Consider the following 20646-nt stretch of genomic DNA (forward strand, 5'->3'; position numbering starts at 1 on the left):
TGTTCTTTTTCATAGTTCCAGATCTCCATATCGAAGAATTGAAATACAAAGCCAAAAGAACCTCTCCCTTCTTGTGCATCTTCTTTCCATTTTTTAAGTACCATTTTCAGTTCTTCTAAGAATGATGCCATTTTAAACACTTTTAAACAACCACCCGATTAGTTTTAGTCACTTAGATGCAAAAACCAAAAATCACCAAGTAATCTAAATAATCCAAGGCTGTTTCTTCTTGCTTCTTTTTTCCACTTTCTCTTCCTGGGGTTCTATTATTTTGTTGCCAAGTTTCAGTTAGGATGTATCTTTGGGGAATCTTGTTAAAGTTTCACTGTAAATTCCTTTTAGTTACAGTTCCATTCCGTAGTTCCAGGCAGTCTCCTCCATTTTTCCAGATCCTACCCTTTTATTCTTTTTTTCTCCTTTCCTGCTTTTAAAAACTTTTAAATATCCAGAAATCTTTATTATCCCTTTGACTTTTATTTTAAGCTTAAATGCCTATTAATCTCAGTGGATTTTTTTTTCAATTTCTTGCTTAAGTCTCTTAGCTGTCAGTATATGAAAGGGAAGAAAAAAAACCCTAATCCTTTCCCTTTTCTCTCTCCTTCGCTGCTTTAAAATCTTCTTTGGGAACAATGGTATTTAGTTTAAATTCCAGGGTACTTTACATTATTGCTTTTTCAGTTTAACCTGGTCGACCAAAACTTTCTCTTCTTATCTTCCTCCTGCACATTCTTTTCCAGTTCAGTTCTTCTTTGAGGTGGCCATTTCTGACCACCGCTGCAACTGCCTTTGGGCAAGGGAGTAATGGCCAGCTGGGGAAGAGAGATGCGGCTCTCCTCGATCCTGATGGCAGTCTCCCCCCTCTTCACCACCTCTATGGGGTGGCTTAGCCCCGAAACCAGCCAGCTCGGGGCGCTTTGGCAGCGAGCACAGATCGAAACCACGCACAATTGCGGATTTCTGTCTGTCGCCAAAGAGACTCAAACCAGAAGCCTATTCTATTCTATTCTATTCTATTCTATTCTATTCTATTCTATTCTATTCTATTCTATTCTATTCTATTTTCTCTTCTACTCTACTCTACTCCCTACTCCCTACTCCCTACTCCCTACTCCCTACTCCCTACTCCCTACTCCCTACTCGCTACTCCCTACTCGCTACTCGCTACTCGCTATTCTATTCTATTCTATTCTATTCTATTCTATTCTATTCTATTCTATTCTATCCCATCCCATCCCATCCCATCCCATCCCAGAAAAGGGGTTCCTGTAGCACGGAGATCTCAGCAGATTTCACATCAACATTGGTTACAATTTTCATTCCCCCCCCCTCAAAGATGGCTTAAGAGTACTTCCATCAATAGTGTGGAAAGGCTCTCAAGGGTGATCCAGAAGAACTAAGGAATCACATCTGTGTGTTCAACTCTGTGGAATCACACAAAATGGCTATTGAAAAGATGCTGCTATATCTTATAAGTATCTGAATTATTGTGATGTTTTATCTTTCAGTCAAATCTCTATGGGTTTTTTCCCTCTCAAACTGTTCTAATGACTCAAAAACAACATGAGGCAATAGTTTGCATTAGAAAGTCTGGTCTCACAATTGTTCCCAAGGTTCCTCAAGGTCCTAAGAGAAATGATAAGCGTGACATGTAAAGGACACAGATCTTAAGTTGATCCCCTATAGTTGAGAAACTTGGGCTGAACTCTGTCCTGAATTAGACAACCCACCAACACTTCAGCATGGTGAGACTGCCAAGGTTTCTTCTCCTGATTTTTTAAACTGTTGCAACACAGGAGATGGACTTAGGTGCTCAAAGAATGCTCCTTTTGTTTCTGCTTCTGCTGCAGCTGCAGCCCTATGGTGCCAGTGGGATGCTCCACACCAAGTGTCCCTTAACTTTGGAGCATGAGGAATTCAATGAAGGGAATCGCTACAAGCCAGGGGACCATGTTATTGCTGGACTTCTCTCTATATCGCCTGCCTGGTTTCTACCAAATGATTTTCAAAGGCCTCCATCTGCTAACATTTCATGGTAAGACTATTACTATTCTTCTCATCCTTCCTAGTACCTATCTCTTCCCATTTATGACTATAACCGTGTTGCTTGTATCTTTACAATTTATATTGTTTTATTTGTTTCCTAGTATGATTTGATTGCTTATTAGTAACTTATGAATATCACTAAATGTTGTATCTTATAATTCTGGGATGAATGTATTTTATTTTTTCTCTATGTACACTGAGAGCATATGCACCAAAAATAAATTCCTTGTGTGTGCAATTCCATCACATCATTTCTATTCTATTCTATTCTATTCTATTCTATTCTATTCTATTCTATTCTATTCTATTCTATTCTATTCTATTCCATTCCATTCCATTCCATTCCATTCCATTCCATTCCATTCCGCTGTGTGAATGAAAGCAGGAGGAACAAAATAACTGAGACCAGGTCATATTTTATTATATGGTTAGTCTGCAAGCCTGGATAATGTATATGAATATTCATGCCAACATATGGATTAGCCAGCCTTTATTTCTAGGGGAACTCTGTGAAATATAAGTATTCCTCTATTTAGTCCAGGTTTCCCCAATAGATAGGAGCTCTTCTTAACATTCTCTACTTATTATGGTTTGTTTCCTTGGCTGGTGAATATTTCCTGCTCGAAAATATTAGCTGTATGAAATATTAGAACCACTTTATAAAACCTTAGTAAGACCACATTTGGAATACTGCTGTCAGCGTTCCAACTAACGAACTACAAACCAATAAACTCTGAGACAAACATTTCCTCCAAGTTCCATTTTATTAGAGTTGTCATATTGGCACATCTGGGAAAACCCTAATTGGAGAGTTTCTGGTTTTCCCTTCTGAAAAGAGAAATCAAAGTTCCATCTCCTGCACCCACCAGTCCATCACATGGCCCAATCGAATCATTCATCCCAAGTGGAGACATCCCTCCTGTCACTCCCCTCCAGGTGCAGAGTAACATGTCCTTGACTCTCTGAGAAAGAATGTTGTTATGTCTAATCTTCTACCTCGCTATGAAATCCCCCCTCTCAAATTCCCAGGCACTGAATGTGGCAGCCTCGAAGCTTCCAAGTAAAATATGGCTTCCAAGGCTGACAACTGCATCCAGTTTTAGTCACCACATTACAAAAAAGATGTTGAGACTTTGGGGGGGAAAAGTGCAGAGAAGAGCAATTAAGATGACTAAAGGCTTGGAGACTAAAATATAGGAAGAATATTGCCGGAACTGAGTATGGCTAGTCTAAATAAGGACTGGGGTGACATGATAGCAATATTCTACACTAGGATCCCAAGGTCCCTGTCATAGTCACTGTTTTTGAACAAGGTTTTTCCTAATCCTAATGGATAGGGTCCATGTTCAAGACTGTTAAGATCTTTTTGGATCCTGAGTTTGTCTTCAGGGATGTTGGCTATTCTTGCCAGCTTAGTATCATCTGCAAATTTGATGAGTTCCCCTTCTACTCCTTCATCTAAGTCATTTATGATGATATTGTAGAGTACTGGCCCTAAGATGGAGCCTTGTGGTACACCACTGCTTCCTTCCTTCCATGTAGATCTAGTACCACTAAGGACTATTTGTTGAATATGGTTTGTCATCCAGTTACAAATCAATCTTGTGGTGGTGCTGTCTATCCCACATTTTTCTAGTTTACCAACAAGTAGTTGTGGTCTATTTTGTCAAAAACTTTGCTTTTTTAAAATATTTTTTTCTTGGTTACAAACATATTATTGTGTGGACAGTGTGGTACCAGAGTGTCTTACATTTTAAAATAAATATGGCAATATTGTTCATATTCAATACAGTTGACAATCTTATAAAATTTCATATTAATACACATATTTTCTTTAATTATTCACCATTTCAGTATCTTACTTTTGTGTCAATCTCCATATTCTAAATATCCCTGTTTTGCTACAAATAAAATATTAATCATATTTGTAGTGTTTAACAGATTTATGTGATTCTAATAATAATTTACCAATTTATATTGAGTAATAATCTTCAATTATTTATCACCTAAGTTTTAATTATTCCACTATTATGTTTAAGAAATATCCCCTTTCTGATCGGATTTTACAACTTATTTAATACAGATAAAATAATTATCATCATATGTACATTTGACAAGTTATATAATTTTAATAATAATAGTTGTTTTTATCAAGTTGCAATCTTTTATTATTCTCCTATTCAATATGTTATTTTTATATCAATCAAATTCTACATATCATTCCTTTTTCTGCAAATAGAATGTTAATATTCATATTTATTACATTCAACAATCTTCTATAATTAACTAATAATACACATATTTATGTTGAATTGTATTCTTCAATTATTTGATTATTCAACATATCATATTCAACGTTACCCTCATTAAAATTCTATAATCCCTTGTTATTAATTCACCTTATAATGTAAAAGTATCTATTCCATTAGTCCCCCTTTCTCTAACTTCTAGCCCTTTTTTATTATCCATCATCTCGCATTGTCAAATGCTTTGCTGAAGTCTAAGTATATTATGTCCACATCATAGTTTGCTGTTGTCTCCTTCTTAGGACTGAGAGAGAAGGACTGGCCCAGAGTCACCCAGTTGACTAGTCCTGTAAGATGACACTAGAAATCCTGATTATCTGGTTTCCAATTTGGTGCCTTAACCACTATGGCAAACTGACTCTTTAGAAGTTCTATATTTTGAAATGTCTTGAAATAGGGCTAGTCTAGATTCTCTGTATTTAGCCCTTTTGGGAAAAGGTCAGAGGCCCAGGGAAACCGTCTCCTCCAAGTTTATATTTTTGATGCACAACTTTTACAAAATATTTATAGCAGTTTTCTTCCCGTTTTTATTGCTTTTAGCAAATTGTAATCTATGAAGGGACAGGGTAGATCAGAAGCATGGGCAAGATTGCTTGCTAGGTTGCTAGATTAAAACCATTTATATTGCCATATTCACCATCCTATCAACAATCCACACCATTAATATCCAAAGTAACAGAAATAATTCTATTTAACAAAAAGAACCAGCAGAGCTCACTTAATCTCCTGGCCCAAACACATGGGGGAATAGCCAAGTCTTCAAAGCCTTATGAATGGCTAGCAGTGTTAGGATTTATTACAACAGAGCATTCCCCAAAAAAGGTTTAGACAGTTCATCCCAGTCTTACAAGACTGGGGCATCTCTCTGTTATTTGTTAAAGCAACAACCCATTTCCCCCCCAGACTTCTGAGCAAGTGTGAAAAGTGAGGCAGTTGTTTTTAAAAGCGCAGTGGAATTTTCATCACAATGGCATTGTGTTTTTTCTTTAGGCACTCTGGATAAAATTTTGGCTGCTTTAATTACTAGCTGGATAATGCTGCATGTCTGCTCCAAATCAATTCCTCCAATTCATTTCTGAAGCACGCACAGCCTTAGATATATCTAATAAGCCATTTCCATGAATGGTAATGTGGTGCCTGTATATTTGCAGGAAAGGATCTTCCTATTACTGGAAAATTCTGTCCTTCCTTTTTGCCATCCAGGAGATCAACCAGGATCCCAAACTCTTACCCAATATCACCTTGAGCTACAACCTCCACAACAACTTTTTAAACACCAGGATTACTTCAGATGCCTTGGTGGACCTGCTTTCTGTTGGAGATGCCAACATTCCAAACTACAGCTGTGGAAGACAGAAAGACCTCTGGGTTCTCCTGGAAGCAGCTGACTCAGACATCTCCATACAAATTTCAACGATGGCAGCCATCTACAAAATCCCACAGGTAAGGAGTGAAAGTGTGCACCTCTGTGGTTAGGCACTCTGCAGAATTCTTTTAGATTGGGTTTTCCTTCAGAACATAGAATGACTCAACAAAGCAGTGTAAGCTTGGAAGATGTGGAGATATGTGACCCATAGAAATGGCAAGAGTTGGACATGATTGGATATCATCATCATCAACAACAGCAACAACAACAATTAAACTCATAAGCCACCCAACTCTCAATATTCCCATCAATCAAACAAAGAGTTAACAGTTAAAACAATAAAGAATAAGCAATGGATAAAAGATGGCTAGCCTCTTTTAATATGTTTTGTTAATAATATTTAGTAGACCATTGTGCAAGACATTATATCAGGATTGCTAAAACAGAATCTGCCTGGATATCTTGGTTGGGTCTATTGAACCTAGTATGTCTAAAAGGATATGAATGAACCCTAAGTCACACATTAATCCATCCATGTAGATATTTGCCATTTCTCTGAAGGAATGTTCTCCTTGAAGATCTCTTAAGGGATGATGGTGGTGGTGGTGGTAGTGGTGGCGGTGATGAGGACTGTCTGAACAGAGCCTAAGCAGTGGATCTTCTTGCAATAAAGGAGAATCCCATCCATGATTAGAACAAATTAAAAACAAAGATGTTGAGACTCTAGAAAGTGTGCAGAGAAGAGCAACAAAGATGCTTAGGGGCTTGGAGGTTAAAATATATGAAGAATTGTTGCAAGAAGTGGGCATGGCTAGTCTAGTGAAGAGAAGGACTGGGGGTGACATGACAGCAGTCTTCCAATATTTGAGGAGTTGTCACAGAGAGGAGGGTGACAACCTATTCTCCAAAGCCCCTGAAGGCCAGAATAGGAACAATTGATGGAAATTCATCAAGGAGAGATTCAACCTAGAAATAAGGAGAAATTTTCTGACAGTGAGAACAATCAAGCAATGAAACAGAAGTTGCCTTCAGAAGTTGTGGGTAGTTCATCACTGGAGGCTTTCAAGAAGAGACTGGACAGCCACTTGTCAGAAAGTGGGGAGATTGGACTAGATAACCTACAAGGTCCCTTCCAATTCCGTTCTAAGAAAATCTCTCTAACAGATGACAGATAATCAGAGTTGGAAAGGACCTCATAGGTCATCTAGTCCAACCCACCACCCAAACAGGAGACCCTACACCATTTCAGACAAATGGCAGTCCAATCTCTTTTTGAAGGTCTCAAGTATGGTGCTCCCACAACTTTGAGGGCAAGCTGTTCCATTGGTTGATTGTTCTCACTGTCAGAATGTTTCTCCTTATTTCCAGGTTAAATCTCTCCTTGTTCAGTTTCCATCCAGTATTCCTTGTCTGGCCTACAGGTGCCTTGGAAAATAGCTTGACCCCTTCCTCTCTGTGACAACCCATCAAATATTGGAAGATTACTATCATGTCTTCTCTGGTCTTCCTCTTCACTAGACTAGCCATGCCCAGTTCCTGTAATCATTCTTCATATGTTTTATTCTTCAGTCCCATAAGCATCCTGGTTGCTCTTCTCTGCATTTTTTCTAGAGTCTCAACCTCTTTTTTATAGTGTGGTGACCAAAACTGGATGCAAGACTCTAGGTGTGGTCTTACTAAGGCTTTATAGAGTGGTATTAGTACCTCACTTGACTTTGATTGTATCCCTCTGTTAATGCAATTTAGGATTGCATTAGCTCTCTATTTGGTACATAGCTAAATTTTTTGCTGTGTTCAACCTTGAAAGCAAACTTTAACATCTTCATTCCTTTTTCAGATCAGCTTTACTTTTGTTTCCCAGGTTCTGAGTGATAAAATCCGGTTCCCTTTTTTCTATCGGATGATCCCTGCAGAAGGAACACAATACCCAGGAATTGTCAGGTTGCTTTTGCACTTTGAGTGGAGCTTCATTGGTCTCTTTGCTTCAAACACTGACAATGGGGAACAGTTCCTAAGGACGTTGGCACCTCTACTCTTGAAGAATGGGATTTGTGTCATTATATCAAAAAGCATCTTGGTGACTAACAACAACAACAACCTGAAAGTCTTTTCTGCTTTCTTCTACACATGGAGGCAGGTTAATGTCTTTGTTTACTGTGCAGAAGGCAATTCCTTCCTAGAAGGAATAGCCATTATACAAGAAATAATTAGGAGCATGACAAAACCCATCATGGGAAAAATCTGGATCACCACAGCTTTGTGGGACTTCACGATGCAACTGCTCCAACGTAAACTGTTTTTTCAAAACCTCCACAGCCTTTTCTCCTTCTTCATCCGTACCCAAAAAAAGAGAAAACCCTACAATTTTATAGCTTTCTACGATTACATGAAGAAGTTTGAACTCAACGCTTATTGTTGTTTTTCTGCAAGGAATGTCTTTGCTGTGAAAAGCCGGAGAAGATGCCGAGAGAAGCAGGAAGTAAAGATTCTGCCCCAAGATAAGGTGGAAATAATTTTCTCCCTAGACAAATACTTCATTTACAATACTGTCTGGGCTGTGGCATGGGTGTTAAATACTGCTTTTTCATCCAGATCCAAGAGGGAAAGAAAGATGAGTGGAGAAAGGTTGAAAACTCCAAGTCTACAACCTTGGCAGGTATCTTGATCGCCATAATAGAGATTGTTCTTGTGCATGATAATCAAATATTAAAATCTGCATGTTTGGTAATTGGATGCTCCTTTTCTTTTATCCTCTGACTCTTTTTAGAATAGAATAGAATAGAATAGAATAGAATAGAATAGAATAGAATAGAATAGAATAGAATAGAATAGAATAGAATAGAATAGAATAGAATAGAATAGAATAGAATAGAACAGAATTCTTTATTGGCCAAGTGTGATTGGACACACAAGGAATTTGTCTTAGTCCAAATGCTCTCAGTGTACATAAAAGAAAAGATACATTCATCAAGAGTCAAGAATCATAAGGTAGAACACTTAGTAATAATCATAGGGTACAATAAGCAATCAAATCAATAAAAAGAGTCAATAAAAATCATTAGGATACAAGCAACAAGGTTACAGTCATACAGTCACAAGTGGGAGGGGATAGATAAGAAGTGATGAGAAGATTAATAGTAATAGTGGTGCAGACTTTGTAAATAGTTGATAAGTGTTGAGGGAATTATTTGCTTAGCAGAGTGATGGTGTTCAGGAAAAAAATGTTCTGGTGTCTAGTTGTTCCGGTGTGCAATGCTCTATAGGGTTGTTTGAGGGAAGGAGTTGAAACAGTTTATGGCCGGGATGTGAGGGGTCTGTAAATATTTTCACAGCCCTCTTTTTGACTCATGCAGTATACAGGTCCTCCATGGAAGGCAGGTTGGTAGCAATTGTTTTTTCTGCAGTCCTAATTACTCTCTGAAGTCTGTGTCTGTCCTTTTGGGTTGCAGAACCAAACCAGACAGTTAGAGAGGTGCAGATGACAGACTCAATAATTCCTCTGTAGAACTGGATCAGCAGCTCCTTGGGCAGTTTGAGCTTCCTGAGTTGGCACAGAAAGAACATTATTTGTTGTGCTTTTTTGATGATGTTTTTCATGTTAGGTGTTACGTTTTTCATGTTGGGATATGATAGATTTTTTTTATAGTGTTGTGGAAAAACAGTGATTCCTTTAAAACATGACCCCAAACAATGGAAATCTGAAACAAAATTTGATAAAATATCCTATAATACTATTACCTGGTTTCCCAGCCAAGGCTAAGTGCTGAGAGATCCCATTGTAACTTGGTAAAGGATTATACAGAGATAGAACAGGTATATCAGCCGTCATGAATCATTAATTATATTACACAGACCAGAAAGTCATCAACATTTTTTAAAAAAATGGTTATCATCCGGAGCTTGCTTTGCTGATTGTTCTTTCAACCCTGATCCACATTTTTTTTTTATTCTAAGGACAAACATTTCTTTCTATTTATGATATGGCAATCCTTCTTCACACCTCTCCTCAAAATGCAAGGCAATTCTTAGTATCTGCGTTGCATGTCTTCCTTAGGATTATTTCCAAAGTATATTACAGTATTAAAGAGTATTCTCAGTTCCAGCAATGTTCTGCCTGTGACTTTGTTTGTGTCATATAATATATGTGGGTATATGCATTATTTATTTATTTAGTCATGTTTATGTAGTGTATATTGGAGGTGGAGACCCTCTGAGAACTGTATGCAATGAAATTTCATTTTAATGTATACCAATTAATATACATTCAAAGTGACAATAAAGTCACTATAAAGATAGTCTATGTCTATCTACACCAGTGGTTCCCAACCTTTTTTTCTCCCTGCACCCCTAAATAAATTTCACTCGAACCTCGCACCCCCTGAAATTTAGACTTTAGGAACTACTGAGTGCATTAAATATATGGTAGGATTGAATCTTTTGAGCTATGTATGTGATGGCCACTAAATAACGATACTTAACTCTAAAATGAAAACAAAGTTAATCCATTGCATAAGAAAAAAAAATGCCAACATATCCTATTATTTACCTGGACTTTTCTTGCACCCCCTGGAATATCATCTCGCACCCCCAGGGGGTGCAAGCACCCCAGGTTGGGAACCCCTGATCTACACTGTAAACATGATTTAAGCCGAAAGAATCAAAATTAAGAAAAACTATTTCAAAAATTAACTTTTAAACTCTACAATGGGTTTTATTGCATGGACTTATCCTTGATGTGGGGTATGGCTTTTACGGATTTGAGATTTTGGACAACATTCAAAGCAGTATATAAGTGTTGATCAAAATCAGTGGAAAGAAAGAAAGAAAAATGACACCAACAGCATCATAGCACTGATGGTGTTACCTAGTTTGGGTAATGAAACTGTGCAAGAAAATAATCAAGCTCAGAGAGCACCAAGGACCTCTCATTTCAACTTTGAGCTACAAATATTCTCCTTTATTAGAGAAACAAGGTGAAAAGTACAAGTTTTGGGTCAGTGGCTTTTTTAATTTTAAAAATAAACGTGTACAATTTGATGTCACCCAATGACATTTTAATGACTTCAAAATACAAATTTCATAACTTCATCAAGTAGGTGCTGCATTTCATAATGAGACTTATCTGGGATGAGATCTTTGAAGGACTCTAGATATTGAGCGATGGTGGATTCTGCTTCACTGGAAGTATTTTAAGAGAGGCTGGATGACCATCTGCCAGGGATGTTGCATTCCTGCACTGGACAAAATATTGGACTAGACAATCTCCCTTCAAAACTTCCCATTTTAGGATCCTACATGGTAGATTCTTATACTGGACTGGCCGTTGACTTAGATACATTCCCCTATTATTCCATTCTAGAATTCTTTCCTTCCATGGAGGCCTCTACAATGAAGTAAGATCTAATGATGAGGGAACGCTTCTATGAAAGCTGAAGAGAGAATAAAATGTTAGCCTATAAAATATTACAAGGTTTCTGTTTTTGTGTATGTGTGTTAGAAGACTGAAGATGGAGAGAAGGATCCCTACATTGACTACCGCACTGATTGTATCAAAAGTAAGTCACATAACCCACAACTCCACATCCAACCCAACCTCATCCACCCACCATCACTCAAATCTAGGCATGCACGCCCCTAACTAGCTCAATTCCAACTACAACTGGCCTTAAATGCAAGCTACTTAGCCTTGTGAATAAAATACCTGAATTTCTCCTCTTACTAAATATGGCTAAATTCGACATCATATTTGTCTGTGAAACATGGCTCAACACATCTCTCCCTGACTCCATTACTACAGTAAGAGACTATCATGTTTACTGATCAGATCATGAAATCTGTAGAGGAGGTAGTGTTGCTATCTTCTATAAAAAGTCCTCACATCTAAAAAACATCCAAGTTACCCAAGAGCTTGCTCTTTCTGAGACCATCGTCTGTGAACTGTCCTTAAATATCACATTTCGATTCTTACTATGTTACAGAGCACCTGATTATGACATTGAACATGTAAACAAGCTAAATTCACTACTAACATGGGCAACATCCTGCCCACACACTTTTATCTTGTTTGGTGATTTCAATCTACCTCACATTAACTGGACCCTAAACGAATGTAAAACTGAACGTGTACATGCAACCTTCTACAATGCAGTAACAAACCTGGGACTGGAACAACTAGTAACCAACAATACTAGACTGCATCAATCTCATCTTCTGCAATAGTTTGAATTCAATTTATGGAATACAAATTAAAGAACCCTTTTCCAACAGTGACCACAGCATGATTGATTTTTATCTCAACATACATCCACACAAAAAATCAACGGAACAATGTGATCCCCAATTATATCTTCAAAAAAGGCAACTATGATCTTATAGACAATGATCTCTCATGCCTTGATTGGCAATTTCTATTCACTGGATGCAATACTGTTGAAGACCATTACAACATATTTTTACTTGAAGTCAAAAGAGTCATCAAACTATATGTACCAATAACAATTCCAAAAACCAGAAAAAAACAGATTACCTATAACAATAAGGAAGCTTCAATCCAAAAAGAGATCACGTTGGCGGAAAAACAAATCTGATCACATTGCCAACTTAAAAAGCCAATACAAAAATTTATGCCACCAGATAAAGACTGAATGCACCAATTATCACATTAAACAAGAGGAAAACCTTCTACACACCAATTCCACCCATGCTTTCTACAACAAACTAAAAGACTCAAGGTCCATCCCACCCCTGAAATGATCAAATGGTAAGGACTGCAATGATGACACTATTAAAGCCAACCTCTTTAACACATTCTTTGGCTCAGTATTTGTAAACAGCAGTGGATCATGCCCAGTATTTCCTAGTCGAACCACAGTCAACTACAATGATCTAATACATATCGATTTTACAGCAGACAATGTTGAAAAAGCACTATGCAATCTAAAACCATCTCTATCTATTGGACGAACAGAATGTGTGCCTACTTCTTAAAAAAGCTATCCACTGCCATAGCTGAACCTCTAAGCATAATCTTCGAAAAATCTTTCAGGACCAGCTCCTTGCCTAACCAATGGTCATAAGCCACTGTCATCCCCATCTTCAAAAAAGGAGACCCCAGCCTAGTTGAAAATTACAGACGAATCTCTTTATGCTGCATCACCTGTAAAGTAATGGAATCAATTATTAACCAACCCATTATCCTCCACTTAGTGACAAACAACCTACTCTCTAATAAACAATTTGGTTTCAGAAAAAAAACTATCCTGCAATCTGCAACTCTTACACTGCAAAAACATATAGACTACACAACTCGATCAGGGCAAAGCAATAGATGCAATCTACATAGACTTCTGTAAAGCCTTTGATTCAGTGGTACATGACAAACTACTCCTAAAACTAAAATCTTACGGTATCTCTGGACACCTGCATAACTGGATAGAAGCATTCCTGTCAAACAGACAACAAATGGTCAAAATTGGGAGTGTCCTATAAAATTTATTTCTGTACCTGTCAACAGTGGTGTCCCCCAAGGCAGTGTTCTAGGACCAACTCTCTTCATACGCTACATAAATGACCTCTGTGGTCATAATAAGAGCAACTGCATTCTCTTTGCTGATGAAGTAAAGCTGTTCAACACCACAGACAATACTGCTACCCTTCAAAAAGACCTCGACTATGTATCAGAATGGTCAAACAAATGGCAACTTCAAATCTCAACAAATAAATGCTTTGTCTTCCATATTGGCAAAAAATAATAATCAGAAAATAAAATACAGGCTGAATAGTCAAGACCTTGTTGATGATCCAAGCTCTGTCAAGGATCTTGGAGTACTCATCTCTAATGATCTAAGTGCTAGAGCCCACTGTAACTACATAGCCAAAAAGGCGTTAAGATTTGTTAACCTAATCTTACGTAGCTTTTTCTCTGGTAATATTACACTACTAACTAGAGCATACAAAACATTTGCTAGACCAATACTCGAATACAGCTCATCAGTCTGGAACCCACATTATGTATCTGATATTAACACAGTTGAGAAGGTCCAGAAATATTTCACAAGAAGAGTTCTCCACTCCTCTACTCGTTGCAGAATATCATGCCACCAGACTTGAAATTCTAGACCTAGGAACTACGCCATCTTTGGTCCAATCTAAGTATAATATATAAAATCATACATTGCAATGTCCTACCTGTCAATGAATACTTCAGCTTCAACCATAACAATACAAGAGCACACAATAGATACAAACTCATGGTTAATCGCACCAAACTTGATTGCAGGAAATATGACTTCAGCCACAGAGTGATCAATGTCTGGAATACTCTACCTGACTCTGTGGTTTCTTCCCCAAACCCCAAAAACTTTAACCTTAGACTGTCTACTATTGACCTCACCCCTTTCCTAAGAGGTCAGTGGGGGGCGTGCATAAGTGCACCAATGTGCCTACCATCCCTGTCCTATTGTTTCTTTTATTTTTCTTATATGTATCCATGTATTCATAACTATGTTTTTACTTATACCTATTATCTTGTAAGCAATTGACAAACCAAATAAAATAAAATAAATAAATAAATTAGCTCTATTTGGCCACAGCTATTTGAATCTGGAAAGAAGATTCAACCATAAGCAATTCAGGTATCAACAGGCATTCATTCACTCATTCAACTTATACAGCCACCAAACTCTGAGCAGTTTTACAAACAAATTTAAATGAAATCACAAGCGAAAATTGATGCACATTGTCGGAGCAAATAGGCTTCTCGTTTGCTAAGAAACATGCTACATTTTTTTGGTTTTATTTTCTGTTCTGTTCTAGCTTCACCGTTTCCTCCAAAACTCTCAACTGCACAATCGTTCCTTGGATGGAATACATTTGGATGAAAAAGGAAACCTGGTAGCTGATTTGGACATCATGAACTGGATGGTTTTTCCAAATAACTCTGTCACCAAAGTGATGTTTGGGAGTCTAATAAAACAGAGATCCTCGGATTTCAAATTTTCAATCAATCAGGATGCTCTCGAGCACCTGGAATTACTCAACAAGGTACAGAAATTGAAATTCACTGTTTCTCCATTTCTCAATAATAGCAATGATGAGTGTAGAGATCTCAGGAAGGGAAATTGCTTTCATTTTTGCTATTCAGTTAAATCCAAAGAAATTTCGATACAGCTGTCACTATATATTGAAATATGCAAGCACCATCAGAAGTCACATTGCAAGTATTCATCTTGAGGTACTTAATCAATCAGAATAGAGCTGGAAGGGACCTTGGAGGTCTGCTAGTCCAACCTCTTGCTCAGTTCAGATAGATGGCTGTCCGGTCTTTTCTTAAAAATTCCAGCACCCACAATCTCTGAGGGCAAGCTGTTCCACTGCTTAATTGTCCTCGCTGTTAGGAAGTTTCTCCTTAATTCCAGGTTGCTTCTCTCCTTGATTAGTTTTCATCCATTGTTTCTCGTCCTGCCTTCTGGTGCTTTCAAAAATAAACTGACCCCCTCCTCTTTGGGGCAGCCTCTCAAATACTGGAATACTGCTATCATGTCCCCCTTAGTCCTTCTTTTCTCTAGATTAAGCAAACCCAAATCCTGCAACCATTTTTCATAAGTTTTAGTCTCCAGACCTTTAATTATCTGGTCTTCTTTGCACTTCTTCTCCAAAGTCTCAACTTTTTTTTGTAAACCAAAACTGGATGTAATATTCCAGGTGTGATCTTACTAAGACTTTAAAAAGCCTTACTAAGCCTTACTTACTAAGTAACTAAGTATGTAAGGCTTACTTACTAAGTAAATAAGTAAGTAAGCCTTACATACTAAATAAGCAAGTAAGTAAGGCTTACATACTTATTAACCTTACCAAGCCTTATCTACTAAGGCTATATGGATTTAAAGTTGTCCTAAGACATTTTCCTTGTTTTCCTTGTTTCTATGTTAGCCCCTGCCTCTTTCCAAGTGTGTACAAAGTTGTTCTCGTGGATTCCACAAGATGGCTGAAAGAGGGAGACCCATGTGCTGTTACAATTGTGTTGTTTGTGCAGAAGGAGCCATCTCTGCTCAGGAAGGTGAGTGATTATGAAGGAGTGGTAGTCCTGGAGTAATGAATTTGCTAGTTGTCAGGGTTCCAGAGGTTGCCCTAATTAAATCATGAGCCTCAAGCCATGCTTCAAAAGATTCCAGAAGATTTATTATTGCCCCATACAGCAGATCTCACTGCATTGCTTCCTCGTTCTGTCCTTTGTTATTTTTAGGGATATCTCTAAAGGAAGAAGTAATTTATCCTCCTGTTCCAAACAAATTATTTTGATTTTAAAAATTATTTAAGTCAAAGCCAGATGACCTCCAAAGTACTGTACAATACTATGATTCTATAATAGCCATCAATCAGGAATGACAAAGTTGGCAAATGGTTGACCTCAATTATCTGAAATAGAAGTATTTCACAAGAAGAGTACTACACTCCTCTACTCGCAACTGAATACCCTACACCACCAGCTTGAGATTTTGGGCTTTGACAACTTTGAACTACACCGCCTATGGTTAGACTTAAGTGTAGCACACAAAATTATCTGCTACAATGTCCGACCAGTCAATGACTACTTCAGCTTCAATTGGAACAATACAAGAGCACACAACAGATACAAACTCAATGTAAGCCGCTCCAAACTTGATTGCAGAAAGTACGACTTCAGCAACAGAGTGGTCAATGCCTGGAATGCACTACCTGACTCTGTTGTTACATCCTCTAACCCCCAGTCCTTTAACCTCAGACTATCCATTATTGACCTCATCCTATCCCTAAGAGGTCTGTAAGGGGCGTGCATAAGCACACAATTGTGCCTACCATCCCTGTCCTATTGTCCACATTTATACATACCTATTTCCTGTATTCTTACTCATGTTTATACTTATACCTGTTATCTTGTAAGCAATTGACAAATCAAATAAATGAATGAATGAATGAATGAATGAATGAACGAACGAACGAACGAACAAACAAACAAACAAACAAACAAACAAACAAACAAACAGTTCTTATAAGGAGAGTAAAACCAGCAAAAGCACACTATGCAAAATATTTCGAAGGCAAAATGCAGCTATTAAAGGGATTACATTTAAAAAAAACACCTGCTTAATAACCTCTAATTCAAATGAATGTCATGGTTGTCCGAAAGGTAGTTTTTCCAAAGGCAAGACTTTCTGTGTTTTTTTCCCCGTTGAAGATGTTTTGCTTTTCACCCTAGAAACATTTTCAGTTCTGACTGAATGGTGGGGAATGGTCTTCAGAACTGAAGATGCTTCTTGGATGAGAAGTGAAATGTCTTCAAGAGAAAAAAAACAGTTTTTTGAAAAGAGCAACCTGGGGTCCAATTTAGATTAGCTGGTATAAGAACATGGAAGATATCCTTTATTTCAAATTCACTGATTCCATGGATTAAAGTTTTGCAATGTTAAAAGAACTTAGCTGCTTCAAATTCATCTTTACTTGGATATGATTTTTACTGCATGAGTAAAATTCAAATTTCCTGCAGAACAAGTATTTTATTTATTTACTTAATTTACATAGCTGTCCAACTCACACATACAGTAGGTGACTTTGAGCAACTTAATGTTTTTTAAGGAAACCCATATAATAAAAACCCATTTTAAAAAAAACCATCCCCCACCACCATGGCAGAACCACACAATTAAATCAGTCACTTCATCAGCTTCCTATCTCCTTTGTTAATGAAAATCTCCTCCTCATCCATCTCCACTGCATATTTTGCACACTCTATAAAAACATACACATATACACCATCACAAATTGTTCTGACCCAAACTTTGTTCCAAGGAAACAAACACCAAACAGAGGTAACAGCAAAACCTTTTAATGATTCTTTAAGAATTCCGTTCCTTCATGGTTAAAAGGCTGTTTCAAACTAATTGTCTCTGATAAGAATGAGCCTTGCCAAGGTTGTGCAAGGCTGCCAAGAACACTAGATAAAGTTACTAAGAAATATTTCAAACACAAAGAGTCTCCAAACACCAACCAAGATACTCCGAATGTCCACAAGGCTTGAGTGCAAAAACTTCTTTGCTTCCTGCAAAGAACTCCGGTTTCTCAGCTGGCTTTTATCTCTTAAGGGAGGGGCCATTACCTTGCAGCCTTACTCCTGAGTCACCTGTGCTGCTGCAGCTGCTCTTTCCTTTGAGCAGTCCTGCGTGCACATGCACTGGGCACAGGCTCCTCGGGGACCTCTTCATCACTGCTGCCAGCCTCCACAATCTCCGAAGGCAGCATTTCGCTCCCTGATGGTCCAAGTCCCATCCCTGCATCACACGCAGGCCCCTCATCTGAGTCCTCGCTTTCCGAGACCTCAGCCATCTGCACCTGCTGTCAGTGAACCACAACACAAATGTCCTTTGGGTCTCCTTGTTTTCAGCTTCCACCTAAGGAACATACTCAGGGGTGAGATTCAACCAGTGTAACAACCAGTGAGAGCGCACTTTGCACATGCATGTGTAGTCTGCATGCGTGCGTAGCATTTCAGAACCACCTATTTTCAGCTCTAATACTTACCTTCTACTGAAGCCCTGTAGTATAACAGCTGAGGCACAGCAATTTGCTGTGCCATACAAAAGATGGAAACAAAGGACAGAATAGGACAGGGGCAGGTGGGCAGGGCCAAATGATCATTGGAACTACCTGTTTGCCCGAGCCACTCTGAACCAGTACAATCCCACTCCTGAACATGCTGGATAGAATGGAAAATGAGAGGCAGTGGCAGATATGCTAATGTTATTATTTTTTTTAGATGCAGAAAAGTGCACCAGGTGTCCAGATGATCAGCACCCAAATGAGAAGAAAGACCACTGTGTTCCTAAAGTTATAACTTATTTGTCTTATGAAGGACATTTGGGGATTCTTCTTGTTTCCTTTGCTGGGTTCATGGTCTTCATCACAAGCTTTGTGCTGGGAATCTTCATTAAATTCCTAGAAACTCCAATTGTGAAGGCCAACAATCGAGACCTTTCCTTCATTCTCCTGGGTTCCCTTCTGCTTTCCTTCTTATCCTCCTTCCTATTCATTGGCCGACCCATGCAAGCCACGTGCTTTTCCCAACAAATGGTCTTCACCACCATATTCACAGCTGCCATTTCTTCAGTGCTAGCAAAAACCATCACAGTGGTGTTGGCGTTTTTGGCTACCAAGCCAGGAAATAAGATGAAGAAATGGCTGGGGAAGAGCTTGGCCAACTCCATTGTCTTATCTTGCTCAAGTGTCCAAGTTGTTATTGGTAGCATTTGGTTGGGAGCTTGTCCCCCTTTCCTTGAGTTTGACAAGCATTCTCAGCTTGAAGAGATTATCTTGAAATGCAATGAGGGCTCAGTCACTATGTTTTATTTTGCTCTTGGTTACATGGGCTTCCTGGCTGTCAGTTGCTTCACGGTGGCTTTCCTGGCCAGGAATCTGCCTGGAGCTTTCAATGAAGCCAAGCTGATCACCTTCAGCATGCTGGTATTCTGCAGCGTCTGGGTGTCTTTCATTCCTGCCTACCTGAGTATCAAAGGGAAGTACATGGTGGCTGTGCAGGTCTTCTCTATCTTGGTTTCCAGTGCTGGTCTGTTGGTCTGCATCTTCATCCCTAAATGCTACATTATTGTGCTAAGGCCAAAGCTGAATACAAAAGAACATCTTAAGATAAAATAGATTGAGAAAGTGATTGTTATAGAACTGCTTCTCAAATGTTTTATTTAATAGATCCAAGTTGATGTTTCTAAATTTTCAATTTTCAAATTTCTTCTTTTTTGTTATTAATGTCTCTCCCTTACTCTTATGATCAGATTTTATCCTCCTAGAAATTGTTATGTACATCAGCCATGGTATCTTCCGGCCTTCAGTCAGTGGTTTTTGCTGTGTCCTCAAACTGTTTATTAAAACTGAGGAGACCACGTATGACTATTTGATTACATGTTTCTTACTCTAATTATCTTCAACATGAAATATATTTGAAGGAAAAACTAATGCTGAAATTGTTGGACTTAATATTTGAAGGAAATGAATGATGGGAGTTTGTGTCACCTTACTCTTACGAGCAATATGGTACTTGTGTATGCCTATATTCATATCAGGTGAACATCTGTGTTTGCTTGAAGATAATAAGTTTGAAAAACAAAAACAGAAACGAGGTGTGTATGTGTGATAGGTGAACTTTATCCCTGTAAAAGATAGATGCTAAAGATGCTAAGGTAATGCCATTTTTAACCTCTGTGTAAGCTAAGGCATTTACTGGAATATTAAGCAAGACATTATGTAAAGAGTTTGCAATAACAAGTTTTGTTTTGTACATTGTGGTTATACTGTACATATTTTTGCAGGTCATTGGATGGTTGGTGGGTCACAATGTCCAGTTGTCATGCTAAAATTAATAATGCTATCAATAGGGGTATGCCAAAAAGATAGAGAGTATGCCAAGAAGGATGAAGATTACTTGAAATTGATAAGCAGATGGGTAAACAGTTATGGGAATAAGACCCTTTACCTACTCAATAAGTTAGCTTATAAGAAAAAGAGGTGGTAATTGGGTAAGGATTTTGAAAATGTATAAAACTCTCAAGATTGCCTATGAAAAATGTCCTCTAGCACCCAAGAATGATTCTGCCTTTGCAAATGCAATAAACAAGCTCTGATATTGTTCATAAAGTCTCTTGTCAATTTGATTTAAACATCACAGTATGTCTCTATAAACGTTGAATCTCTCCATAGTACAGGAAAAGGTTGGGACAACTTTTCAACATTGGTTGGACAACTTCCTCTCTAGGAATCTGCTTGATAGTTTTGATTGGGTCTGGAGAAAGAGAGAGCTTGGAGGTCTTTTAAAACAGTCAAGTTCTCTCTCTTTGAGAAGTGAAGCTTGAGCAAGACTTTATTATCTGGCCAAGGAAATACCTTGAA

At 38.1% G+C, this 20646-nt stretch overlaps 1 protein-coding gene across 1 annotated transcript; it reads left to right on the forward strand.

Moving 5' to 3' along the window:
- The first annotated feature begins 1796 nt into the window (after nucleotides 1–1796).
- On the forward strand, nucleotides 1797–19401 carry LOC113426767 (vomeronasal type-2 receptor 26-like). Its single transcript, XM_026689168.2, has 5 exons — nucleotides 1797–2032; nucleotides 5501–5792; nucleotides 14530–14757; nucleotides 15646–15772; nucleotides 18506–19401. The coding sequence occupies exons 1-5, from the start codon at nucleotides 1797–1799 to the stop codon at nucleotides 19399–19401; spliced, it is 1779 nt and encodes a 592-aa protein (XP_026544953.1).
- Nucleotides 19402–20646: the final 1245 nt, after the last annotated feature.

Source organism: Notechis scutatus, unplaced genomic scaffold, assembly GCF_049901735.1.
Source record: "Notechis scutatus isolate UNSWTSFEM ecotype Mainland unplaced genomic scaffold, rNotScu1.2 NSCUCTG21, whole genome shotgun sequence".
NCBI lineage: Eukaryota > Metazoa > Chordata > Lepidosauria > Squamata > Elapidae > Notechis > Notechis scutatus.

Coding starts and splice junctions, on each gene's coding strand:
- LOC113426767 (XM_026689168.2), top strand. CDS start 1,797: ATGGACTTAGGTGCTCAAAGAATGCTCCTTTTGTTTCTGCTTCTGCTG. Junction 2,033..5,500: donor CCATCTGCTAACATTTCATG/GTAAGACTATTA, acceptor GTATATTTGCAG/GAAAGGATCTTCCTATTACT. Junction 14,758..15,645: donor ACCTGGAATTACTCAACAAG/GTACAGAAATTG, acceptor TTTCTATGTTAG/CCCCTGCCTCTTTCCAAGTG.